Source organism: Varroa destructor, unplaced genomic scaffold (genome assembly GCF_002443255.2).
Source record: "Varroa destructor unplaced genomic scaffold, Vdes_3.0 BEIS01000004.1, whole genome shotgun sequence".
Classification (NCBI taxonomy): domain Eukaryota; kingdom Metazoa; phylum Arthropoda; class Arachnida; order Mesostigmata; family Varroidae; genus Varroa; species Varroa destructor.
Window position 1 is genome coordinate 39039016 of NW_019211457.1, and position 27885 is coordinate 39066900.

Genomic DNA, 27885 nt, shown 5'->3' on the forward strand with positions numbered 1-27885 from the left:
CTTTATTCATACAAACATTTTCGATGTCGCTACGCCATATATAGAGTACAAGTCTGATTAGTTTTTTTTTTTTAAATATCAGATACTATTTACTGATCTACTGTACCGTGTAGGTTGTGAACTTCGTAGCGATCACGTCTCACCTATGCTATCCTCGAAACTTTATCTTTGCCAGTTTTTACACCAAAACCACCGTACTGGGCTTATAGCCCACCCCACTAACTGGATCTACTAGATACATGTGTGTACATTTGTCACTAGTCATCGTATTTAATCGAACATGTTTTGTTTTTTTTTGCATATCTGGCTTTCATAATCGCTACAAACTCCAATGGTAAGCTTTGATGAGCGCTTTTAATTAAGCATTCAATATGTATACGCTTGTCAATTATTTTTACTGCGCTGTACTCTTTCTTGTGGGTTGTTCACCTGGCCTATGTTGTCTTTACGGTCGCCTACCCGCGTGAAATCATGGCGACTTCCTCGTAATGCATTCATCCATCCATTTATGCTAAACGCTGAGGGAAACTCGATAATGAGATGGCTTACGCGAAGGAACATTTTTACACACTACTACCAGACCGCCAAGGGTGAATAACCTCAGCTGATTCAGCTGAGATAATGGTGCCACTTTAGCAGACCACTCCACACTCGCGCGCTGCTACTGTTCCTGCTGCGCTGCACCCTGCGAGGAGGAAAACAGCGACCGCAAAGCAGACGTCACAGCAATCGGCAATAACACAGATCCATCTATCGCTTGCCATGTAGCGAGCCGATGAACTGGCTGGCCCAACCAAGACAAGTCGAGCGACCCGTAGACAGACGGTGCGTAACGAAGAAGAATACGAGCAACAGTGCTGTTGTTGGCAGGTCAATGTAGGACGGTAGGTTGCAGATTGGGCCAGGTCTGCTGCTTGCATGTGTCTCGCCAACACTAAACCAGCTGCCTTTATTACGTCGAGAACTGGGCGCCAGAACCCGGCGCCTCGGGATCGTTAAGCTGTAAAAAATCAAGGATGAGTGCAAAAGAACCCTCCGTACCAAAGCCACAAGTAGCAAACGAAGAGCTTTACCGATTCATAAGAAAATATAGTGTTCCACCGAACAGTCGTATGATTTTCTCTAAAATGTTCGATAACTACTATCGTCGTTAATCAATAGACAGTATCAGTGGCAGAAGGTCTGTTGGGCAACGTTAGTTAGCGACGCAACTCGACGACGGTATCTCAGAAAACGATTATACAGTAACAGACATCAGTGTGAAATGAATTCGACGAGGAGTGCTTCGTCTAACGATGCGTAACATGTGAGAAGGTGGTAAAGTATTATTGTTAGACTTGTCTGCATCGATTTCCTGAACTAAAGCGTTTGTCGCTTATTTTCTATTTACAGATTACTAAATCAGAAGACGACCTTCGTCACTGATCTTCGCACCTATAGGAATAGAGATGCCGGAGTGAAAGTCACTTCCGAGATATTCAGTCGGTCAGTTGAAATGGCTTGCGTGGGAGTGCGACTAGGAAAATGAAAGAATAGCTAAGAAACATATGCCGCGAAGACACACTCTGTAAATAGAGGAATATAGCTGATGCTCCAACTGTCAACTAGTTGCAAATAAGTTGGATACAACAAAGCTGCATGGGGCACTTGTAGTAGGGCGAAGCCGGACGAACAAGAAAGACTCGGTCAGACAAAGTGCTATGATGAATAACCTGGTAGTAGAACTAGGAGAACTTTTGTCTGATCGTTTCGTATAATGTTGTACAGTTTTAGGTAGATCACATTTAGAGATTAGTCTATTATAACTATAGCTACTAGACGATAAAGAGGAAGCGGAGCTGTGAATTATGTTAGCATATTCGTATCCAGCATTCGCGGTGTAGACCCATAGAAGTTTGTGGTGCAGCATATGTGCGGTCTATGCTATAATTTTTTAATTAAAGCGCAATCTCTCCTCTATTCATCGACTGTGTAGAACTGCAAAAAAAGTAAGTGCGATCCTTATTCGTTGCTTAAAGAGAATCGTAGACAAGAGCAGTACCTAGCCGCCTAGCAACTATGAGAGATGTAAACCTTCTTCTTTTTTTAATCAGCGATGCTCTTCTTACCAACGCAATTACAACTCTGGAGAACATTAATAGATTAGTATTTGTTAAGCGGAAGTGTAGTAACAGTTTTTTTACAAACGGAGCTGACCAATAGTAAACTGACTATTTCAGCCACGTTTTACTGTTTAATCTATGTAGTTGCTTGTAGTAGCTTCATTGATAGATTGGCGCTAGACGGTCTGAAGTCAAATATCGGGAAGTCGTGATCGGAGACAAGCGTGTAACTCGTCTGAGCGAAACGCATTGCTAACTTCATGCACTGGCTATGTTTAATTCAACTTATACAAAGCCGCTTGCTCAGAAATCGACTATTTGAAGTAGTCACGAGCAACCGGGTAAATACGGCAACAACTAAATCAAATAAGTTAGTGGCCGGTTTTATAACTAAAATGAACCAGTAATAATAGCAGATACAAACCAACGCTACACGAAAAGGTAGCATTAGTTTTAAGTTAAGCCATTTAATGACTAGTTTATCTCCTCATAATCGTGAAAGTCATTATTTATGATGTCATGATATTGATGTTGATGATTATATTGTGAAAGTCTGCGATCGCTCCCCCATTCGATAGTATATTGTCTTATTGCCGCCGGTTGCCCTCCTCAGTATGACCCTGTGCCGCCCCTGTACTCTCATGCCCAGGTGAGTTTCTCGAAGCCCATACCAGAGGGCGTCCGTGTCGCTCCGCCTTTCCTAGGATCCATCGATTGTAAATAGTTTCCGCTTTTGGCAGCCGTCGTCTGCCCCTACTGTCTTCTATGCGCTGCTTGTTTTGTAAAGAAGGGGGACAGCAGCAAGAATAGTAGCGGTGATTTGACTCTTTCTGTGTGTGTGTGTGTGGGTGTGTGTGTGTGTGTGCTGAGCGTGAATCCCTCTGACGACAGCAGTAGCACCAAGGCTGCCGCCGATATTTGCCAAAGTGCTCAGTGTCCGTGTCTATGTATATTCGTAGTCCGGGTCCGTTATTGTTGCCGTTGTACATGAGATACTCTTCCGCTTATACTGGGTGGTGACTGAGCGTTACGGCCGGGAAATGCTTGTCAGCTCGCTTGGATAACACGTTGCGGTGGTTCGGGCACGCTTTGGTGTCGACGGCAAGGACGACATGCTAAACTCTTCACTGAGGGCCCGTACGGCCCCCACATCCGCTGCTCTAAACCAGGTAAAAAAAACCACTTATCATTACACCGAGAACCACCTCACATACCCCCCAAGGTTCTTATACAGCTCTATTATCGTTTTCTGTGTACGATCCTACTAACCTAATACAATTATCACTATTAGCATTACCTAGTATGGCAGTAGGACACGGCATTGTATTTTAACAACGATCTCAAAATCAAGCGGAAACTAAATCGTTGTTTGGGCGAAAGTGTCAACTGACCGCTCTGCCGCCGCCGCTGCCACCGCCGTCGTCGTCGTCGTTATCGTCGACAGAAACGGCTTACGGCGAATCCGCGAGGCGGGTAAAGTGTTGTGTTTGTAGCAGCTGACCCCACATTGTCTGACCCCTCCACGCATTCTTCATCGCAGATTAGTTCGGTCCTGTGACGAATGTCGTAAATGATACCAGCAGTCGCAATTCGCAGGATTCGTTCAATAAGATATTTGTGCGCCAAATGTCGCACAATAGGCAGGTTTCTTATATGATGATTCAGAAACACAGAGCAAGTATAGAGTCCATCCCCAGTCGAGTTAAGCTTTTTCACGGAGTTTGAGAAGTAAACTGTAATGCGTGATGGGATAATGTGAGCAAAAGTGAGGTTATGTAAAAGCGGCGAATGTTATTTAGGCAAACGTGACTTCTAATTGTGAATATTAGTTGGTGTCAGATAGTGCGCAACAATGTAACGCATATCTTCTGACATTTGTGACAACAAAAGCACAAGCAGCGACACGCCCGTAGTAGTGACATACATGAAATGTGTCGATAGAAACCGATAGAGTTTAAAGCGAAACAGAGAAATATACAGCGGCAAGCAAGCATGATTAAGACAACTATTTTCGACGCGACTGGACTTAGCGTCTCGCTAGAGCTTCGCAAAGAGCTCACCGTAGAACAGGTAAAAACGCAGGCCTTGTGCGAACTGGCGCCACCTAGTGCTGGCATCAAATACTCTCAACACTATAAACTCGTCTCGTCGAAGTCCGGCCGATCGCTCAATGACAGCAAACGCTTGGAGGATGAGGTTGTGTATTCAAATGATGAGCTGTTACTCTTGAGACGTAATTCACCGGTGGAGGCGGGCTGCTCTAGCTCATCGTCGCCCATCGAACGAAGCCTTGTTCGACAAATTACACCCGGTGACGAAGAGCGATATAGGGCTCCCACTTTGGTTGAAATTCAGCAGGCCACCGAGTGTGTTCCACCTATGGATATCGATAGGCCGAATGCCGAGCTCCCGCCAAAAGGTGAACATCGAAGCGAGATTAGAAAGATTATGGTAACTCTAGTTGAGTACTCCGAAGTAATGCTCAGGGATCACCCCGACGTCAAATCTATTTTCGAGCATCTTGACGAGAAGCTTAACGCGCCGTACACTGGTAGTGAGCCAACAGTTGATCCCACACTAATTAAGAAGATGACAGACATGGGTTTTGATCAACACCTCGCCAAACGTGCCTTGATTGCCAAGAAGTCTTGTCCCGCCGCGGCTCTAGAGTTGCTTCTGTCAGGACAACATGACCTTCTGTTTGCGGAGCCAAGCATGAGCAAACCAGCAAAGATTCCTAAGGCGTACGCTATGCTTCAGTGCTTCCAGGAGTACCGTCGCAAAATGTACAAAACGAATCAAAAGGCTGTCGAAAACCTTAAAGACATGGGCTTTTCCGAGTCTGATGTCCTTGATGCACTACGTATTCATTCGAACAGTCAGGAAGCAGCATGCAATTGGCTCCTGTCAGACAGACGGGCCACCCCCGAGTACCTTGAAGTTGGTTTGGACCCTGACGGTGTAATCTATAAAGCGATCATCGCGAATCCTGTTATACAACTAGGTCTTTGTACGCCCAAAGTGCTCATGGCCCTGTTGCAAATTCTTGAGAATCCGCACTGCGTTAACCGTTGGATTAACGACGCCGATACAACGGCCTTACTCAGCCACTTGTTCCGTATCTACCACTCGGAGAAGTCGTCGCTGCACGTCCAGTGACCGCAATCCACGCGACAATGGGCACACGGACTGCTCTAATACGCTGTTGCCATTTCTTACACCCATAACCACAACTCTAACTACGGCACAGCGCCTCATGGACAAGCCTACAGTTCCACGAATAAGCAAATACATTTACTGTATATTTCCATCTTCTCTCTTAACCCGTAAGCGGTTTCAACTGGAGTGTGTCGCACCCGTACCTGGATTGACGCTAAGATAAAAGGCTGCTATGTGCAGCCCAATATGTACTGTAGTATGTACTGCAACTCTGCTATCGTACGAAATGATGCATTTAGGGACACCGCGAGTAAGAGAGGAGGCCAAGAAAGATGTCTGACAGGCCTTAAACGAAAGCACGGTCAATCAAAAGGATGAACAGAAGAATATATAAATGGTCACACCATAAATGCGAAGTAGGACAGTTTTAATCAAGGCTTCGTTGTCGCATTTCATATACGAAGCGAAAGAAGGAGTCTATGAGCATGGGGCAGGCGAGGAAAGGTAAATGTAAAAGAAATAGTACATTATGATCAAAAGAAGCAATGATTGGTGGCTAAATCGACAAATGCGACTACTACTTAAGCTGGGCTTAGTCGGCTGGCAAAATCCTATTAGCTGCGATATGTTTTTTTATTGAGTCCATAATACAGACACGACCCACAGTTTCAAGGGCTGGTTTTAGCCCCTACCATATCCCCGTACTCCCCGGTTTGTTTGCAAACCGTTCCGCGAACTTTGCCAGTGGACATATGGCATTTCAGCTCTGCTCAGGGAAACTGATAAATTAATAGGTAATAGATACGGTGACAGCGAATGGATGATCTTTCGTTATTTCCAAAGACCACAATTACATACCCAATGTAAAGTTTAGTTTTCCTTTGCTTTGTTCACCTCGTATAATACGATGATGTACGTATTATATCCATAGGGATATACACATGTGACCATTCATAATTCTTAGGATTAATTATTATATATAGGCGCCGAAAAACAATGTAGGTACTGAACCGTGATTGTGTGCGGTGTACAAAGCGCTACCTTCTTTTAGAAAGTCCGTCAAAAAAATGTTAAGCTTGAAGCGAATGGAGTGAGACATAGTGAACCCAACAGCTACAACGACGTGACAGTCATATATTATATATAAAAACATTTCAATACACTATAAACTGATGCACTAAGTGATCATATGATAAATATACGAATGTAATGACTGACTGCTGATTACGGAATGGATCATACTTACATCTATGCTCTCTGTATAGAAGCTACCCTTGATAGACGGCAATTCAGTATGTATCTCTTATATACACGACATACTAATACAAAAATCCACTGAAAAAAAAACTGAAAATAAAGCAATGACTGTGGTTTACTTGCTATGTCACAATCGATTGCATACGTATTTTCATGTACACACTTAAATATCGTTATCGTTAAGTTTTGACCCTTTCAAGCTTAGCTATTAACCAGTTAACAGTAGAAACGGAGTACGACTTGTACGACATACAGGGGTTTCGCGATATCCTGGCTCTGTTTCATATAACTAAAGGTATCTAGGTCCTAGAAATTAAATAAGCCAACATGCTTTTTAAGAATTTACTTTAGTTAGTCTAATTAAATTATATCTACTTGTGTAATTTAGCAGTATGTTTTGGTAGGTTAACCCGACTTCTTGCTTTATTATCAGGATGTTCGTGTTACGCACCTCACTTCCTAGAACCTCGCCGAATTTTTGATAGAATTAGTTTATTTAATCTTAGCTATTTTTACTTGCACATTAAGTAAAGCACACATTTCTTTATGAGGAGAAACTTTTGTCGTCCGTCTACGGTAACAAACAATGCGCTTTTATGCAAGCAGGAGAGAAAATCGAATTGGCAGTGAATTAAACAGTTCAACAGGTTGGGCTTATATTTGTAAATTTCAATCGAAATTTTCGAATAATATCTTTGCGATTTCTGCGATGTACTGACAGACAAGGCTGGATCTAAGCGAGCACCAATTCGCTAGGTAGCTAAAGCACACATCGCTTAGCGAGCTTAAAATGCCTAAGATAACTGTAAAGCTATTATTTGTGGCCCAAGCTATTATTTCCCAAGAGCATACCTGGACTAAGCAAAAGCCTAAAATACAAAATTTTTCATTGTAGGTATTGTAATACCTTTCTTCACGCATACAGTTTGTATAGGTAGGCATTTTTGATATGGCCTAACGGTTGTCTGGTCAGGTTTAAAGCTTTCGTTGTGTACGTCTTCAACGAGCCTTTCCATCCTAATCGTCTACAGATGTGTATTATAGAAGAACGACAAAAATCAGTTACGTAACCTTCAGTAGACATTTCACAGTGAAGACGCCGGTACCAGGTACACACGAAGAGTCAATAATTATGACTATGAAGTTTCTCATACTGCCAACTTATGACTCACGCTGGTTTACACCTGGCACAGAATTGAACCTGACAAAGCAACCTGTACGTTCCGAACCTTTGTTGCTTGATTGCAATTACACACGTAGTAAACCTGTCTCTCTCGTTTCGTCTGTTCTTCGTGGTTCTCCTCTATATCCCGTATAACAAAAACAACAAGGCAAAAAAGATAGCAAAAATAAATAACTGAACGTTTTAGCTCTCGTTCTTTGTATCCTTTCATAGGTATGTGCATGCTGCAGGCTGCGGAACTGATCTTTGACCACCAACATGCTTTCATCCTTTTGGTACTGCCGATGATATTTGTCCTCGATTTACTAAATAGGCGATATATGTACGATCTACTGCAGCTGGTTACTACCACCCTCCCTCAATCAATTGGACATACTGCGTTGGCTGCTCTGTATGCTGTAGAGAGCTCTTCAGATAGTTTAATTGTTTGCGTACATAATATGTGCAGCTACCTGGCGGCTTTGCGATTGCCAAGGCGAAATTCATTCGCTGACAGGCGGACGGCCTTGCGAGATAGAAAAAAGAGAAGTTTGCTTTTGCTTGTAGGCAAACCCAAGGTCGTCACATTGTTAGCATCTCCAATGATTCACGTACTTCGCCCGTATGCATTTGATGAAGCAGCACTCGGTGTTGCCACTTTGGCAACAACAATCAGTTGTTGTTGTCACCCGCGGTGTGGTGCAGTTAATCTCTCTGATCCGGAAACTACGAGTCTTGCCTTTGTCATAGTTCTGCCAAAAGCAGGACGGATAAACACATAGGCGCCCAACCAGCGCATAGTCGTATGCCTACGCACGATCTCTCGCTAGTCTTCAGTAGTTCCCGACGATGCATGAACTTGCAAATACCTGTGTATACACTTGTAGTACCAAAAATGACCTATGCAAAGGTCGTAAGTCATATATAGGAGTGGTTACCAAGATAACCTGTTACGTTATGAGAACAAGAGTAAGGACGCCACCGATGGTGGAACGGATATGTGTAAAGTGTTTTTGTTCTGAAGAGATCGTGAACAGTGTGGTTGAGTTGAACATAAATCTTACGTAGTTCTAATGGTTATTATAATTGCTACTTAATTTGCGTCTAATTAATGCTACTGCATAGGACAAAAAACAAAATCAGCTCCTAAGAGCTTATCTTCTGTACTTCCTGGCGGCCAAAGGAAAGATCGAACAATTTTGATTAATGATCGATTGATCAAAAATATATTCTGACCGCCACCTTGGTACAATAGAAAACTGAAGTCACCGCAAAATGGGTGCATATTGTTTTAGAAGGACCAGCTGCATTCCACGTTTGCAGTCAAAAATCGAAAAGATTGAACGGTAATTCAAGTAAACAGCTTTCTCCTTCGACGAACCAGGATACTCTAGAATCGACGGTAATTAAGTAACGAGTCTACTATCATAAGCTGTTTTGTGTCATCTTTTGTCGCTAAAGCAGTTATTTCTACGTGTCAGACAAGTAGAAGATATACAATCCTATACATAAATTCGATATACTCTATCGGTCTGTTTATTCACTGGTCCATCTATTACTTATCATTCTATTGGGAACTTCAGGCAAAGTCAATTAATAGTAGTCGAATTTCAATGGTTTAGATATTTTTCATTGTCGGAAAATTTCATATATAGCTAGTCACACGCTTTTAATAGCGAATTTGAAGAAACGGTAGATTGGGTAGTGCCCAAATAACTATTTACGTAATTGGATTATGTATTTATATGTTTCTTAGTTCTGGTCTTCATTACGACTTGACAGGAAATGACGTCTCGGCTTACTCCAGATACTTTCAACTACTGTTGGAACAAATGCGCACCAGTCACCAGCATATCGCAAGGTAGCTGTGTATGTGTGTGCGTGAGTCTGAATGTATGCTCGTCTATGTACTCAGATATGCGATCATGGTCTTCGTAAAAAGCAGAGAAGACGATTTTCCAATTCACCTTGGCAACTCCCAATAAAATTGTATCGGCTTTTTTTTGCCTTCGATCTTTCTATTCGTTGCCTTTTATTACGCAACAAGAAACGTTTCAATGTTCTGTTTATCTTTTTTTTCTAATAAAGTCTACTCGTTTAAGACTTATTTGTGTCGATTTTCAGGGTTCCCTTGCGAAAATAGTGAGGAGCGCGTGCAGGGTTTGAAAACAGCGAAAGAGGTCGCAGAGCGATGGAAAATGTGATCACTCAAACAAACGATCAGCAAGTAGTTGTAACATTTTGTCGAATAAAACAGCTCGCATACGTGTAGCCATATGTGGCCGATATGTATGCGTTAAATAGAATACTGAATGGAAGATGGAACGTGGAATTCGGTGGCTTTCAAACTTCCAGGAACATTTAACAACTTCAATTGATTACCATAGAAAGGCATAACGCACCGATAACATCATGTGATACATGGACGCACGGTATATGCGTATATATACAGAATGAAAATTCACCGCTGAAGAAATGGAATAAGAAATTTCATCCCAGACCTCTTTGATAGAAAGCTAAAGCTATAGAATTTTACAGTATATTCAACTAACTAATTACTTGACTAGGCATATCCTAAGCCAAGTAGACTGTGCTTTCCTTAACCAAAATCCACACTGTATTCGTAGAAACTGAACAAACAAGGTCCCGGAAACCCAAGAAAAAATTTTTAAGCGCAAAAGCGCAATGTTAGGATGCGCAAATGGATCCTGATCATCTTCAAGACATTTTCGGCAAAACTGCCATATCTTTTTGCGATAACTATTGTGGACATGGGACATCCTTGGTTTGAATTATAAACTAATCTACTTATAATTCGGTTGTTGTACATCCGTAGTTAAGAGAATATGCTAATAATGGTGTCCCAAGATATCCACAACTTGGCTTCATATTAAACACGCACAGGATCGTGACAGCTGATTTTAGTGTTTCAAAAATGTCATTGAAGTCAAATATATAATAAGATGGCTGTTTCTTAGAAAACAGACATTAAATTAATACTTGTGCCATCCTAGAAAATTCGACGAAGTGAACAACGTGTGTCAGTTACTGATAATTATTTTTTAACCGAAAAACGCTCTCAGATCACAGCAAAAGCAATAATGCATTCGATCCTCTGAGGTTCAAAGCTCTGTTATCGTTGATCATCATGTAAAATTGATTAACTGAGAACCTGACCAATTCTGCCTAAAACGCTTTCTGAGCCGAAACAGATCAAGCGGGGTATGTTCGCTTTTCTCATAGAGAAAGTTTATAGAAGCCGGAGAAATCGCTTGCACTTCGGGCGCGCTAGCTCGATTCAGAGACCCGGGTTTCTTCGCCCATTTTAAGAATTCCACAGGCGGTGTTTGGTGTTTTTGAAATATAAACGTTTTTTAAACAACGTGTATCCGAGACGGGCAGTAGTCTTTAGGGAATGACTGATGAATGTTCTTTAGCCCAGTACGTCATAAGATTATTATGTACATAGTGAGTGTGGCTAAGTAAGCATGTTTTTTGTTTAATCGATTTTGTAATATTTTTGCGACACCTTATATCCGATATCGCTATGTTGGACTACGGATTAATCTAAACGTTGTATTTATATAGCAACTACTGAATGCGGATTTTTTAGAGGTTGGTATTAATGCTAGGGAATATACGTAAACAGCCCGAAAAATTTATAACCCAATAGAGTGGCAGGTTTTCTAAATGCTGTTTTATTTCTCAAGATACTTTGTTTACTTTGGCTCTACGCATTTTTCACAGCAATGCTCCTATCCTCTTTAATCAGTTCAGATAGGAGCTGGCATTTTGGCCTACAAAATATATGTTCACGAGCATGAGTACTCCCTGATTCTTTGAGCCTTAAAGCTTTGAGCCTGTAAAACAGAAAGAAGTGGTTGGAGCTAAATCTCGTGGATATGATCGGTGTTCAATCAATTAAAAGCTGAATTTGTGGATTTTTCCCATGACAACTATAAAAGAGAAGGCGGCGCATTTTCTTGGTGGAACAATATAGCGGTTATTTTTCACAGTTCGTGCAATGCCGAATAAGGACACGTAGTATGTTCCATGATTATTCTAAGACAGTTGATTAATAGAACTTCATGACTACTTCAAGAGAATCGTCGTGCCAACTGATGGAACAGCCTTGACGTGTTCCGGAGCCCATTGACACTTCGTAGTGTACAGTGTCAATGTACCTTGGCTTCAGAAACGTAATGGTATATGTACGTTTTATCTACAGTAGCGATTAGCCGACGCCAAAACTCCAATTAATTTCACTTGAACTGCTTCAATAGGGCTTCAGAAATGTGAATTTGGTTTTGAGCGAAAAAATGTGTTCAGACTCTACTATTTCTACAACCTTAATTCATTTGGCGTCCCTTGGTAAATTTCCAATGTTACCGATAGTGATTGTAGTCCTTGACTCTCTCAGACGTTCATCGTCAATTTAGGTATTATAACTAAGTCAGTTTAAAACTTCACGTGGCAGACATCGCTGCAAGGTCAGAGTGAAGAGCGTTCATCTCGGTTTGAATTTGCGAGAATGTATGACTGCTCGAACATAACAATTTAATATTCGATTACCCCGTATTTACAGAAACACTGCCATTGATTAACACAAACAACTGTCAAATAACAATGAAATTTTCAGTGTTCAACGCATATATGATTGCTTAATCAGTCTCTGACAAGTAAAGCCATTTTCATGTTGAAGCTAGACCACCTGATTTGCCTATATTAGCAATATATATATATATATATATATATATATAGTCGCTTTTATTTACATGTTGTTACATATTATATATGTCATAGGTAGATATTATTTAGCGAACATCCTGTTAAAGGCCATTTTTTATGTCGTCCACTATTTTTTCCCTCATGGTCTATCATAATTAGAGGAGGAAGTGAGCTTATGTCAATGTGTCGTCACATTGACATAAAAACTAATATTTGAAAAATTTAATTTTGTAACTGCAAGTTGAGAAAACCACAAATGAGTTATTTCAGCATACTTGGCCATCCCGTAACAATTTAGGAGTACCTTGGAACGTCCGCGTGTAGCTTTTCACGAGTCGTTTATTTGTTATTTTCTTAATTTTGTACAAACTTTTGAATTGACTACATGCTTTGATCGAGAAGAAAAAAACGACGTTCCCAATCCTTTTTAAATGACTTTTTTTACATGAAAGAAAATGAGAAAATGAATTTTTCTCGTAAAAGATTGATAAACTTCGAGGAGGTTTTTAAAGATGATTGTTCTCCATTTGATAAATGATCTGGTAATCTATTGAAGGGCTACCCTCTAAAGCAAAGAAAGCGTAATGAAACAGCAAAACTGTTACTCTTTCCTTGTTGCTGGTACAAGATGGTTTGTCAAAATCTCGATCATGCTTTCAGTACATAGCTGACACTCGACTGATTTTTTTTTTTGCTGTCGTTCTAGTTATCGGCTCCTGCACCGAACGTGGTGATTGAAGAAAATGAAGAAGTGCGGCCCCAACGTAGAAAACTTGCTCAGTGCTTAAGGGAAGACGCTCACTTTAGATGCCTTCTACTTACGCTTATACAGGTAGGTAACCCAAAACCGTGTCGCATTTTGGAGATTTACTCTACCTTTATGTACTTATTAAGTGCATTTTCTTTTACAGATGATACGGGAAATCATTGTAAATCTAGAAACGGGTTTTAATTACAACTTAACAAAAATACTTCCGCGTGATATATAAGGCTTTGTTAAAATTTTACCTCACAAAATATTCTGTCGTGCACAACAGCAGTTACCGAGTGTGTGTGTTGCATAAGCAGTTTGCCAAATGAACAATAGATGAGACTTCTTTTTAAGAGTATGTGTGTAAATGTACTAGTATACACAGGCTTCTTGTCCTTAAGAATAATCCTTTGAAAATGAAAACACCGACGGCATTTTTTATATATAAATGTGGCTGTGCAGTTTCATTATACTCCCGCCCGACCTCAGCATAAGTCAGTCATTGAGTTTACTTGCCAGTCAAGTGGTAAAGGTGATGATAAGTCATGTCAATTCATTATTTTTGGCTTAATGAGGAATGGGCTTCCTGTCTTCTATTTGTAGAAAGACCTCGTTTTCAACAAGCCTTGTATTTATACAGACGGCCCTAATGCTCCCAGCAACAATGTCATACTTGGTTATTAATAGACAACTGCTAATGGAGGGACTACTTCTGAAGAGGACATACGCGATCTGTATATCTATGTTGTCCGCCCCTGTCATTTTTCGACCACGCTCAACTAATCCCATCCGAAACGCTTTCAATCAAGATGTTCTGATCTGGTCCGAGATTTGCCAAACAAGCTGGAATATGCATATATTGTCAAGGGCAGTTGTTATCGATAAGGTAATACGTTTGGCTTCTTCCTTCTTTGTTCTTCCATCCTGGTGGGCATCTTTAATTTTATCAGCTTATGCACATTACTGTGACTCCCCGCGGAATATAAGCTAGCGTTAAGACAAAGGTAAGGAGATGATATCGCCAGGTAATTTCTATCATTAAAATATAATTTTTTTTCTCTGCGTTTAGCAGTTCTTTTCCTAATACAGGATGTTATTACTACGCATACAAAGAAAGTGTAGCATGTAAATTTTAACACATAAATTCGCTTATTTCAACGTCCCAACATAATTACTACAACAACTAACTTGAAAGTCTAACGAGACAGCAGCTACATGTATTCCTTTTGTATATGCTCGCAGAGATTGACTGTACGTTCTATAGCCGGTTGCTGTTAGCGAATAGGCTTTAAGACCTTCATGTACTTAGAGACTCGTCCAGCGGCCAAAGCTGGCCGCTGCAGACATTTTCCCTGATGTTTGTTGAATTTTCGTTGACAGCAAAGAAAGAAGACCCCTCTCGTTGAGAAGGGCGATGTCGGAGCCGTTATAGAACAGATGCTCGCTTGCTTCGTGCAGATGCGTGAAGGATATTGGAGGAACTGAGTTGTTTACGCCCAAAGAGCCACACTACACTATATGCGTAGCCGAACAACAAATAGTCGTGAGCGGGGTATAAGGGTCACGGAAGGGGTGGTACAATGGCTAAGCGAGAGATGGCAAGACAGCAAACAGCAAAACTATCTGAGTTGTTTGGGTCCATTGGGCCATTGGCCATTGGTCGCGACACTTTGGCAGGGAGCCAGAGACAATTTAAGTCGATCTAGCAGAAAAAGTAGGGAAGCCATCGTGATCGCTGTATTCACTTAAGATAGAAAACAAAATACAGAAGGAGAAATGGGACTATGGGACTTAAGACTTTGGTTTATTTGATCTGGTTAACGTCCCTTAATAACGGCGTTTAATGGTCTAAATTTTAACTTTTTGCGACTTCGGGAAAAAGGGGTTTATTGTCATACGCACTGCACATATATTAATGTATAGGATCGTTTAGTGTGCACACCCTCCAATAACTATACAGCCATTAGCAACACATCCAGTGGTAAAGAAATAAAGGGTACGACCATGCAAACAGCGCATGCATACCGAAACTGTAAACTAGCCTGTAGTAACAATCGTTGATTTTTATTCCATGGCTTAGTTCAGTTTTTCGTACTGAATGCTTTATGGATTACATGTTTATACGTTAGCATTTCGAACGATCACAGTTGCCCTCAGCCAGCTGGAGCTGCAAGCAGCCAACGCTGAGATCCGGGAGTATCGCATCAGTCAACAATAGCAGTGTTCACGAAGGCTCCGTTCTGCTGGTATCGATTATTTTCCAGTTGGCGTGCCTGACAGCAATTGCATGGTGCCGTTTGTGGGTTGTCAAACGCTATGTCATTGACTACAAGCAGATTCCAATTAGGCGCCAGGTTCTGGCATCACCATGTGGTGAAGCTCAGGTCTATCTGCCTCTCGCCGTATTCGCACTAGCTTATATCGCCTACCTCATCGAGTGTTACCATTGCGCCACTAGACTACAACTGCTTTACAAGGTACCCAACTCACTAAAGCTACAAAGCATGAAGCACACTGAAAGCGTGAAGCACGTGAAGCTGTTTCAAACAAATTACTAACTTCCCCTGTGCTTGCGACAGGGGATATATAGAGAAGTACATTTTGCTTAAAGAAAGAAAGAAAGAAATAAACATGAAAAACACAATTTCCAATGCATACATACTTACTCACTGTATTTAAATTACGGAATGTTTATGTCCTGACCAGAGTTACGTAGCCATTGTTTGCATGCATACTGCTTACATTACACGTCGAAGAATCACAAGTGATAATAAAACAGTTAATAGAACAAAGAAGATAGACTTATGAAAGTTCGAATATTGGGTCCCAGCACAGATTCGTCGCAGGCTTTCCATCCATATATGCGTTAATTACGATATTATGAAAGAGCCTGTTTTTTTTTTAAGATCTAATTACGTTCGTCATAAATCACCCTTTAAGTATAGCATTCTTCGGAATACGGCTGATGTGCTGTGGTCTCCATCACCTGGTACTTAATCAGGCATATTAAAGCTGCTAACATCCTCCGAAATAAACAGGTGAGCTCGAGTGCTGTTTACGCCTACATGAACCAGATGCGGGAGGCGCAGCCTATTATCTGGTGGAAGGCAACGTGTTACCATTACGTCCGCCGGAACCGACAGGTGATACGTTATCGAAATGGTAAGTCAACTTTATAAGAATGCCTGGTAAATCGTTATGTATCCACGTATGGCGAGCAAGTAGCTTGAGAGATATCAATAGCTTAGTACAGCATTTTTCTGTTGGGGTGTTTTAGATACGCTAGTTTCGATACATCTCAGAAAAATAATTCTCATTTTATCTCCAGTGAATGCTCTGCCATCTTTGACTCACTTTATAGTTTCACTTTGTACCAAAGTGCTATTCTACATGTTATGAGAAAATTATGTTTCAAATGCCGCATACTAGTTAAGAAATGCTTGTCGCACATATAGTTGGATAGGATTACAACTTCGTTATGATGCAATGAATCAACACTATGCATGGTCACCTATTGAGACTTCAGGTTTGTATGCTCGTTTCGACTTCAGGAGAGGCATATGCAACAAGTCAGACGTACTATGAACGTGTGAACACTCACACCTGCGGATCCTGTTTCTCCTACCAGGGCGTGAGAGACATAAGCAAACGACTCGTTGGTGAGTAGTATATATATCTGTTGATCAAATGACAGCATTGAGCAGTCCAAGTTAACTACCAATAGTCCTTAAAGGCATGCTAGTAGACTGCATGTAAATGCATGTCATGCATGGCATGTATATGGCAACGCATTCGACAATCCTCTGGATCCCTGCATAAAGTAAGCCGCCCTCTTTATAAATTGCTACTGGTATAGCATTATCTGAGACCTATGATAGTCTCTGTAAATGATGAGGTATGATAGCAGCTTTATGCATAATGAGTTCGTGGAACAAATGGTTTCACCTTTGTCTTTTGTCCTGGTATTCTAGGTTTGGAAGAGCATCCAACGACAAAGATTAGATTGGGCAAGGGGTTTGCCTTTGCGTCAGTCGCCTCCGCGCAAGATTTCGAAGAGCAACGAGCACGCTTTTTTGGAGAGCAGGGAAGACTGGACGATTACGTAGAAATGCGCGAGGGACTGGATCTAGCAGGTTGGTATTTATAAAAGCGCAAGCGACGAGTCCGTTTACAAATAACAGCATCAAGAGGATATGGAAACATAAGCCAGAACTGTCCATTTATTGACAGTCTCAGACTACAGTTTATTTCATCTGCAACTCAATATCGTCCCTGTTTAAACTATGATCAAGGAGATGGAAAAAAAGTGATACAAAAAAAACGTATCAGTTGATAGCTTTAATTAACTAGTTATTCGGATTATATGTAGTGAACCTTTTAGTATCATGATAGACATAAACAGTTATTATTTGATTGCTAAAATTGAATTTATTTACCACTAGACTTATTTGAATGAACTTCTATTTTTTTTTTACAAAGTATAGCTGACGTCTCATTTACGTCACAAAAGTCATTGCTTTGCTTCTCATAGAAAGTTATGCGATAGACAAGCGTTAATGAATTTGTTCCTGTAGCTTGGCGTTTAGTAATATGTCTAGCTTTACAACAGAAAGAAAAATACTTGACTTCAACGAATCTGTAAACAGCTAATAAAAATAGATATAGTCAAGCAGAAGGTAGAATAAAATTGAAATTGTCTTTACAAAGCAACTTGGTCATCCATAATTCCAGTTAATGTATGGGTTAGGTACATGGCAGCAGAGCGCATAATGGCAGTGTTACAGTGTTTTAACTGTATTTGGGTAACATTAATAGATTATCAATCGATTCTTCAGAATGTCAGTTACTACTTTCCTTTTGCAAATCCACCTAGTTATTTGTACAGCCTTATTGACTCCGACCTATTCTACATCGCTGTTTATATATATCCCAAACAAATAGATCCCTCCGCTACTTTTGTTTGATCCACTTCCAGTCTTCAAAGATAAATTTTCTAATCGTAAATCGTTGATAGCCCTTTTTGTATGGTTTAACGTCTTCGAAGTGATGCACACTAGCGCAAGGCTGTTGTTTATAATGGATCAGATTGGATCAGTGCGAATAGAATATCCAGTGAACTTTTTTCTGTCCGCTGCCCATTGACCCCAGTCGTTCGTCATCGGATGACCGTCCCCGCTAGTAGAGCATCGGGTGGACTTGCGTACCACAAAGCGTATGAAGCACACTGGTTCAACCCAGTTTCGGTTTTTACCGCCGGTCTGTCTAGCTAGTACCTTTATCTGTGGGACCATCAGACAGTAAGGGACAGCATCCCTTTCGAGACCTTCTGAATGCCACACCGCTGGCTAGTACTTGAGCAAACGCTTAGCGGATGGTAACTTTGCGTAGCATAGTCCTCTGTCCGTTGTTGCTGTTGTCGTAGAACTGCTTTGCCACGCCTGTGGCCTCCTGTCGCGTGGAGGACGCCAATGGCAGCGGGGCCGGAGACAACCACTGAGCTGAAAGGCGTTCCTGCGGACAACAATCATTCCGATCGGCAGTCGCGTAGCTAGGCCCTGGAGCGGGCTAACAGTAATCAACAAATGCCTGCTGCTTCTTCTCTAACCTGGCCGCATTACTAGCTGATGCATCTCCGTAAGGCTGTCGTTTCAGCAAACTCGTTGCATTGTTGCCCCGTCGTCGTCCAATTACTTGCAGTGGCTGTCCCATGTTGTAGCAGTTCGAATGTCTGAACCGCCTCGCCCCGCCTTACTCCTCTGGATCCCCAGAGTTGCTTTGCAACCACTCTGCTTGCGTAGCCCCGGTTGCCATCGCGTCCGTGCCAGCTTAAAAGAAGAGTGCCGACACCCCTTCCCCGTTTTGCCGAGCTTTTTTCGCTAAGCAAGAAAAGTCTCTTTCGCTAGCCAGATTGATCTGACAAAATCGAGGCAAAGCGTTTAAGGGATGGCGCAGTCAGTGGTTGTGCCGGCAAAGACTGAAGAAGCGCACGGGTCACGAAAGCTAGCCATCTAGGTAGCAGATTTCTGAGATTGCTCGACTGGAGCCAGGAGGATCACTTTATACTTTAGAGGAATCACAAAGGCCGAGCGTCGCAGAGAAGCGATAGCGACTGCAGGAGACTCTGGCGGGACAGCTGTGTATAAGACTGTGCTCGGTGTTAGCTTGAAGGAGAAGAAGAAACACGACGCTGTGGATCTGACACTGGCGACGGGAGCCGGTTGCCGGTTCGCCGAGCGACCGGTTGTTTTGGCAGGCAAAGGAGAACAGGCGTCGTTGTCCAACAACGGAGAAGAGCACACACAACAGGATCGGGGGCCATTGGCCCCGATATACCCGGGATACATGCCTATGAATCGAACCATAGCACTTTACTTGCGCGCGGCTGCGTTCGTTCCCGGTCAGATTAAGTGAGCGCTGCTTACTTGTGCTCAAGCTACATAAGTCTGGGCGGCTGTTACCGGTCATTGTAATGTTTTTTAGCAAGACGCCTATGTGAGATGTGTAAGGCATTAACTGTGAGCTCTGCACTCACCGAGGGTCAACAGACGCTTGTCTGCCCAAAGTAGTCGAGGGCCCTCTGATGAGCACTCTAAAAAACGTAGTCGACTGCCGCGACCCATCCACTAGGTGTTCTCTTTCTTCTCTTTGAGCTGCCTAATGTGAACTCGTCTTGATGTAGAGAAATCGGGTAGGTACGCTTAACCTTCCAAACGATGGCATGCATCGATTTCAATTGATCAAGCTGTGAATAAATAATGAAATAATATTGTATTTAACCACTGGCGTTACGAGAGATTAACTCCTTTAAACTACTACATAGAATGTATGATAAAGGATATATGAAAAAAATTAATTAAGGGAACAATAGGAATAAAATGGAAGCTATATAATCAACAACGTCCAAATAAAAGAGTCAAGAAATGTGTATTATTGAATATAAACGGAACTTATTTATTCGTTGTTAAAGTTGACAGTAGCCGCTAATAACCCTGGCCGATTGTGATTGCAAACCGCGTAAAAGCAAAGATGTTTGATAAAAATAAAATAGTGGTAATTGAAATTTACTCAATAAAAGCAAATCAATTAATTCTTCTTCTTCGTCGTGCTACGACGCCGTTTTTGAAGCTCCGGGTCGCCTTAAGGTTATGCGTGCATAAATGAATTATCATCTTGTTTTAGATATCCAGGACTTTTAAGTAAACAATAAGTCTGTCACCTCCAAAGCTCGAGGCACTAATATTATTAGTATTTAGTTGTGCTTATTACTTAGTAAATTCAACTTAGCAAGTTACGTAAACCATCCAGTATGATATTTACAAATGGTAAAAATTAGGTTAGGAAAAAAGTTAGGAGGTCTCCACTGCAGTCGACACGACGTAGGTAAACAGAGAAGCTATTGTATGTGAACATCGAATGAAACTGTATGGTGAGGAATAATTGATATTAGTTAAGATGACAGTGGCAGCGAATCGAGACGGCGGCGGTTCAGGATTTTAAGGAGACAGATCGTCAAAGCTGACTTGAACGGACATCGCAGTTCACAAAAGGAAAAAGGAATAGCGCCGGGTTGGTGTGTGTTTAACGGTGCTTTTGGAGTTGCGGCTGATGTCAATGCAGGGATGCCGCAAGTGCAACCAACAACAAAGCACTTGCGCTTGATTGAGCGTTGTTGCACAAAGCGTCAATGAACAGAAGTGAGCTCGCTCTCGAACCTCGTCCATTTCTTAGCGGCCGTCAAGAAAACTTACAATGTGGGCAACCGACTAGCGGTGGCGGGATGACTATTAAAATAGGGACATCACTTCCTCGTTCTTTTGTGTGTGGGTGTTCTGCTTTCTGTCCAGCAGCGGCGGCGACGGTGGCAACTTACGCGATCCATTGCATGCTTTGCATCCATCCAATCAGGCTGACTGCAAGTTTGAAAGTAGCTCGGCCCGACAGCAGACAATCAGCCGAAGGCCTTGGCTGTGCCTGTGGAACGGTCTTGGCCTGTCCAAGCACGTCTCTAACCATTGTTGCACTTTGCTTCTCTTTTGTCCTCTGTTCAGTCCCGCCGCTCTACCACTCTACCGTTGGTGAACTTACTAAACCCTCGCGCTGCTTATCTTCTCCAGGTCTTTGGTTTCACTTCGTTTACCTTTCCCCTCATGGAAATTGTTATTCCTCAGTTCTCTTCCTTCTGCCTGTCGCTCGCTGCTCTACTGGTTAGCAACGGCACTTATCCCCGGTTGGCAAGCTGCGAGTCCATTTCGTTACAGCAAGCCTATTCCTTCAACTCCTCACTCTCTGATGATGCCACCCGCTATGACTCACTCAAGTTTCGCCGCAGTGGCCATCGTTGCTGCAGCGACGTAACTCGCGCATTGTCGTTCATCGCTATGTTAGCTTGGCTGGCAGCTGACGTTGACTGGAAAGGACTTTCGGGTATGGCTGTCAAAGATCAACTCGACACAATAAAGAGAAATTCCGCGACACGGCCAGGAAAGAAATTCGTTTAGAATTTCAATCTTTTCTGATCTGTTTTGTCAATATGCAACGAAATGCGGATACGCGCAGTGTGAACTCGTGTCTCAATGAGAAGGGTGAGTGCCTCGAAGGTGCCTCTTGATGCCGATATAGCATGCCGCTGAACACCGAATTACTTCGTCTCCTTTTAATGGTGACAGGCTAGTGATAAACGTCATAGAAGTTTAATTATATCTATATGCAAGCACTCCGTTGGTACTGCGCCGTCAGTGGACTAAAATCTAGGTCACGGTATCACCACGTCAATTTTATAGTTGTAAAACCGTTGGAGGTAGTCGGATAACAAAACGTAGTATTAATACGGATCGCCCATAGACTAAGTTCTGCAAACTGGTTTCTAGAAAAGTGCTTCAAATTTCCAATAAAGTGCAAGTTATTAATTCGAACCGGGTAGAAGTCACCAAACAAAGTTTTTTTTTTGTCCTCTGTAACTATTGAGAACACGTCGCGCTGCACAGAAAATTCTATACCAGTGCACGACTTATCAAGTTTAGAAGAAAATAAAATAAGATCATGAAGAAGTAATTTGCCATTGTGTCCACTCTGCCTATTCGACGCTTTAACCTGGCCATCTACAATAACTCGTGGTATATATATGTGTATATATATGCGCCATATGATTAATGAAACGTATGTACACAAGGGTACTGAAATTCTCATGTAGTTTCAGAGCTGTAAGGCGAATACCCTTCTACGCGGCTTTAGATACCTACTGTTGAAGCAAACGTTTTCTAGCAACGAACCAATTTTCTTTGCTTCCAACAGAAATGTATAGTTCTTTGGAGTAATACTAGTAATAATAAGACCATTCGACTCAATCAAATAAGTATTATAGGCTGCCTTAACAGTTGTTTCAGACTTCCTGTAGCAAGTCGCATGTAAATCTCTAGCTATTTTATAAATATCGGTTTGCAGGATGCAATTTCGAGGAATATATCGTAGCGTTCGCAGACCGTCTTCCATGGTACGTGAGCCAGACAGGGTTCTGGCTTTTGTCATTGGCCTTACTATCGTGGCCACTACGTCTCTTTATTGAATATCGCACTGCGCACGTCCACGTCCAATTGACGAAGCTGTTTGGGGATCCTCATCAGCCCTTGCTCTCATCGGCAAGGTGAATCAACAAGTTAACACTTTCAGTCTAGGTATTGCAACGTGCTTCTCATCGCAGATAACTCATCATGTAATTGCTCATAACTTCGTAGCGAATGTACTTCTAGGTGAGAGCCATTTGTAATTTTCTAAAATACACCGTGTGTAAATTATTACGTATTATTGGTATGTATTATTTTGTTATACTAATGCGAACATTTCAAAGTTCTACCTTGACGCAAAGCATTATCAAGAAAATCTGGCCTTTTATTAGATATCGGATTGCTTCCTCGGTAGATCTTCAGGCCTTGCCTTGTCCACAGTTTTGCTTTCTCTCTCTCTCTCTCTCTCTCTCTCTCTCTCTCTCTCTCTCTCTCCCTCTTCTTTGTTTTATATATATATATATTGAACTCATTAACATCATTGAATAGTCACAACAGTCGACAGGTAGAAGGCTAGTCTCAAGGTAATAAACAAAGTTACATACTTGTAAAGAATCGAAATATTAAATAAAAGACTAGAACATAATTGTGTAATACGACCTACTCATGCATCTCGTTATAATGTTCTTCCAAATCACTGCTATCCAATAAACCGGCCCTTAGAAATTTAGCGATAAATCCTACTTTCTTCGTGTCATTTCAGTAATCCGTCAATGACGACATGTTTAAATTCGCCCGACACAATCGACAATCCCACACTTGAGCCAATGTCCTACTCGGAAGCGTTGCTGTACCCTGACCTTTCCGAGCTAGCCGGCCGCGTGGACCTAACTCAGGCGACGAATTTAGTCAATAATCTTGGAGGTAATAACCATGTTACAGCTCATGATTTGCAGGAGGCTGATACACAGTCTAATGTCAAAAGTAATTCGCTCGGCGGACGCCGCTCTTGGGGAGGCTACCCTAGTCCCACTGCTTCATCGCATCAGGTAAAACGACTGATTACATAATATGCCTGCCATTTCTCTACGTTTTATCATTTCAATTCATAATAGCCATATCCATAGATGCAACGTATTTAGATCTGACATAAGCCAGCACCTTATAGAAAACCATATGATGTACGTATATAAGACATAATCTGAAGCGGAGTGAAATTAAAGCAAAAGTCGAACAACTTTTTACGTATAGGAAAGCATTTTTCCAACCCAAAGTCGATATTATTCGTGAAAAGAGAAACATCATTCTTACCCTTCTGAATCAACTAATTTCTTAACCTACCTTGTTTCGTTTTCCATGGATTTGTGTCCAGATCTTATATTACGAACTTCCTTCCCCGCCTTCGTACCTGGATGCTATCTCTTCGGACGGAGTCCCATTGGCTCCTCCTCTAAATGGCTCTGGTGGATCTCTTACTACGGGAGCCTTTGGTTTACTCCGACGCTCTATAACGGACAGGGACCTAGTCAGCCGCATTTTCAGCTCCAGCTCATTGTTAGACGACGTTACGAGATCTCATCATTGGAGTCCCGAGACGCCCCTTTAACCAATAATATCCTGTATGGATTGCACCACTATCAAGGGACGCTCGACTATCTAATCGTACATGCTCGTCCCCCCATAAGGTTATATGCGATACAAAAAAATAGCATAGGCGAGCTTACCCCAGACATCTAAAACTGGAACCAAATGGGTGGTACGATTACCTTACTTTCGTGCAGTGGCCAACCAGTGTATTTGAACTCGGGTTTCAACGCCTATTTATTTTTTATGGGGTAGCGAGCATTACGCACGCTATCAGGAAAATGCTCTGCATAAATTGTTTATAGTATTGGGCTTCTCATTCAAGCACATCGTTGTCTCAAAACCACTTAATAGTATTTATTATAAAGGCATGCTAGAATAAACGTGATGATAAGCCCGATAAAAGTTGCTTTATATTCTTTATATACTTTTATATAGTTCCGTTAATCGCAGGAACGAATTTTCCCTATAACTCAAAAATTTTTCCACATTCTAACTAAAAAAAATCATGCGCTAAAGTTGGGCCACGTCTTTACTTCTAGAAGTTTATTTATACTGGGGCCACACTTGGCGAGTTAGACCCGAACATTCAAGGGATCTGACCTGAATCTTTTTCTTTTACCTGACAAAGATCTACTGTCAGTTCGTACACTGGTCCGCCGCAAGCTCCACTGATCTTGTGATATAATAAAAATATTTATATACCTACAAACATATATACACGAACGGCTGAACCTAGTAAAACCAGCGAGATGACTTCTCAAAGGTTATACCTAATAGTAAACCAAAAATGAATAAAATATGAACTATGGCATTCATGGAGACGACATTAAGTATTGCAGGGAAGGCCACGGCAAAAATTTTATAGTATGATTTAAAGAATTTTCTAATTATAGGACCCTGTTTGTGGCTTTCAGAATGGCAACATTAGGTCAAATAAATTAAAAATAGTAGGCTTCTTCGAAATTTAAGCAGCACATATTCGCTAAAATACATAATTTTAACGATCTAAATTCAATGTTATAACCTAATGTATAATGCTGTTGACGCTAAATAATACATATATACAGAAAAAGAAGCACATATAGAGGAAATAAAGAAAAAGGCTACCACCGCTTATAGTAGTGATGGACAAGTACGCCAAGTAACATTAGCAGACGCGCGATCAATTCATTATTTATGAAAAAAACTATTGCAGTAGAGTTTCTCCGATTTACAGTCAATTGTTCGATATATACACACGTACCTAAACGTAAACAATGCACAGACAAGCAGCATACAATATCAAGCCATAAAGACGCAAGCTGAGAATTACTTCGAGAAGCGGATAGACGCAGGAAGACCATGATAAAACTTCAAAAATGTAAACAGTAAAGATGTAGAATTAATCTGCTAAGGCAACTGCTATTGCTGTCATTAGAAATAATCCGTCAGTATGAATGAAAAAGGAAAAAACTGTAAGAAAATTGCAGTTAGGGCCAAAACAAAGGACGGAATTGCATAGACAGATTGCATCGGTTGCCTTGCCAGGGATTGCCACCGAGTACCTACAGAAAATCCGCCCAACTGCTTTGCCCTTTCTTGTCCTTTTTGGCTTTCGATATAATCACAATAATTCCAATAGCAATGTATAATTCAATACTGAGAATAGTAGTACTAACAATAAACATGTTAGTGCAACGATGGTATTGCTGATAATACAGCACTTTTGAATTGAAAACGTCAAAAATAAGCTAAACACTACGCAGTAATAATGTAATATGTCAAAAAAATTGATCCATCGTTGCTGCTGGTGAGATGAGTGAAGTTCTGATTGTTCTGACTGTGACCAAATGGCCGATACAGGAAGTGGGAATATACGTATTCAACCCCCCCCCCCCCCCAACGGAAATTAATAAAACTGTTGGCCTTTTTCGATGTTAGGTCTTACTAAGCTGCTTACAGCCTTTTACAAGGTACAGATTTAGAAATCAACACACCAATTTCCTAACAGGCAAAAATCATGATCCAATTTTTCTATACTTTACCTAGAATTCGTTGAAACCTATGATACAATTCTCCCCAATGCAATAGACAGCTTTTTATCATTGTCTGCGTGCACTTACTATACATTTTTGGGCATATATTTAAAGTACAACAATTGAGTACGTTGAAGTAAACAAAGAATTCTTCATCTAAATCCGATTGAGATTTTATCCTTAGCGACGATCCAATTATAAAGCATTACCTCTATAAAATGGCTGTTGGCAATACCGTCAGTAGTGCTAGCAAATAAAACAAACGAATTGCATTCCGATTAGGAGGGTGTTAACGTTGAATAAGAAACGTGTCTGTTTAAACTCAGAAAGTTGGCCTGAGTGCCGCACCTATCGTGTGTGACCGTCGTCGATACTCGAGAACTTCCTATTGTATCGTACCGTACCCACCTCAACGATAGGTAACGGCTTTTCAGGAACCACTCTAAATACGCTTGTTAGCTTTCCGCAACAAAACGTGTCACATAAAAGTATGATACAGGCCATTGATCACTTATGACGCATTCAATAATGCATAGCGGATATTGACGATCAATCATAATATATCTATAATAACTCCTGTATATAATTTATCCACATGTAAACGACCGTATCTATGATACTGTCGGCCTACAGTATAATGAAATAATAGGATAACATGTTGTTAAATGTGGAACAAAAACATATGGAAACAAGTTCCGTTAGTCAACGTGCTTAACATAATTAATAATGGAAATTAGAAAAATCATTACATTATTATTATTATTACAAGTTACATGGAGTGGATCAGCTCTATATTCATTAGCACAAACCGTAACGCTTATAAGCATGTAAAGTAAATGTATATATATATATCAAACTGTTATAATCGAAACACAATGGGGTTGAGGTTCTATAATGCTAAGCTTTGGGTAAGTTGTTGCTACTACCGCCCCCATTATCAGAAACAACTTGAATTATGATAGCATTACGGCGAGTGCAGACTCGCATACACACAGATTGTAGACTGCCGTTAATAGGGATGCTACTAAGACTCACATACAGTTATAATAGCGATTTTAGAGGGACTTGCTTCACTTTAATTTTTATTAAATCAAACGTTGTGAGAGCTCGAAAGTCTCAGATATAAGACCAAAATAGAAAACACTATTACAGGTATGATCATTTTACTCAAAATGAGACTTGATCCTGCTAAGAACGTCGATTATACTGAACTGTAGAGTAAGTTAATGAAAATAAAGTTATATAGCAATAAGCTTCACAATGACAATAAAAGTTTCTATGTTGCACACACAACATTGAAACCTAGTAAAATTAACTGAATTTCAAAATGATAGAATCTCTCGTTTTCGATCTCATCTCAAACAGTTCTGCGAATTTTTGCGAAGCTTGTCTTAATTGTTGTATCATTATTACTAGCTCGTTCGAAGTATTACGGGTTGAATGCTAGCGAAACCAATCAATAGCGTAGAAAATTAGCTACTCGCTTGTCAACTATTAATTTAACAAACACTGTTAAATACTGAAAGAGTCTATCTACTAATGTTGGCTTTATCACGGCTTTGAACGCGCTAGCCAGATACGACAAAAAAGATGTCAATAAAATCTCTATCGAATCCCAGACGAA

General features: G+C 41.1%; 2 protein-coding genes across 16 annotated transcripts; both read left to right on the plus strand.

The window, feature by feature from the left end:
- Nucleotides 1–532: 532 nt before the first annotated feature.
- LOC111248625 (transmembrane protein 151B-like) lies at nucleotides 533–27885 on the plus strand. 15 transcript variants are annotated; one of them, XM_086987707.1, is made up of 12 exons: nucleotides 534–884; nucleotides 1393–1485; nucleotides 9463–9541; nucleotides 9805–9907; nucleotides 13115–13240; nucleotides 15424–15636; nucleotides 16198–16321; nucleotides 16711–16818; nucleotides 17131–17292; nucleotides 22601–22799; nucleotides 23423–23708; nucleotides 24032–27885. In XM_086987707.1, exons 4-12 carry the CDS (start codon nucleotides 9872–9874, stop codon nucleotides 24263–24265), a joined length of 1488 nt encoding a protein of 495 aa, XP_086843833.1. In that variant the 5' UTR covers nucleotides 534–884; nucleotides 1393–1485; nucleotides 9463–9541; nucleotides 9805–9871; the 3' UTR covers nucleotides 24266–27885. The 15 variants fall into 15 exon arrangements, with proteins under 15 accessions (XP_086843830.1, XP_086843833.1, XP_086843834.1 ...); XM_086987708.1 differs by having other exon boundaries at nucleotides 534–825; XM_086987703.1 differs by having other exon boundaries at nucleotides 534–3271.
- On the plus strand, nucleotides 3269–6655 carry Kpc2 (Kip1 ubiquitination-promoting complex subunit 2). The gene has a single exon (XM_086987710.1). The coding sequence runs from the start codon at nucleotides 4095–4097 to the stop codon at nucleotides 5259–5261; it is 1167 nt and encodes a 388-aa protein (XP_086843836.1). The 5' UTR covers nucleotides 3269–4094; the 3' UTR covers nucleotides 5262–6655.

Excerpts from the sequence above, each read along its gene's own strand:
- LOC111248625 (XM_086987700.1), top strand. The coding sequence starts at position 3,215 with ATGCTAAACTCTTCACTGAGGGCCCGTACGGCCCCCACATCCGCTGCT. Across the intron at positions 3,272-13,114 it reads CATCCGCTGCTCTAAACCAG|TTATCGGCTCCTGCACCGAA; the intron begins GTAAAAAAAACC and ends CTGTCGTTCTAG. Across the intron at positions 13,241-15,423 it reads TTCTACTTACGCTTATACAG|TTGGCGTGCCTGACAGCAAT; the intron begins GTAGGTAACCCA and ends ATTATTTTCCAG.
- Kpc2 (XM_086987710.1), top strand. The coding sequence starts at position 4,095 with ATGATTAAGACAACTATTTTCGACGCGACTGGACTTAGCGTCTCGCTA.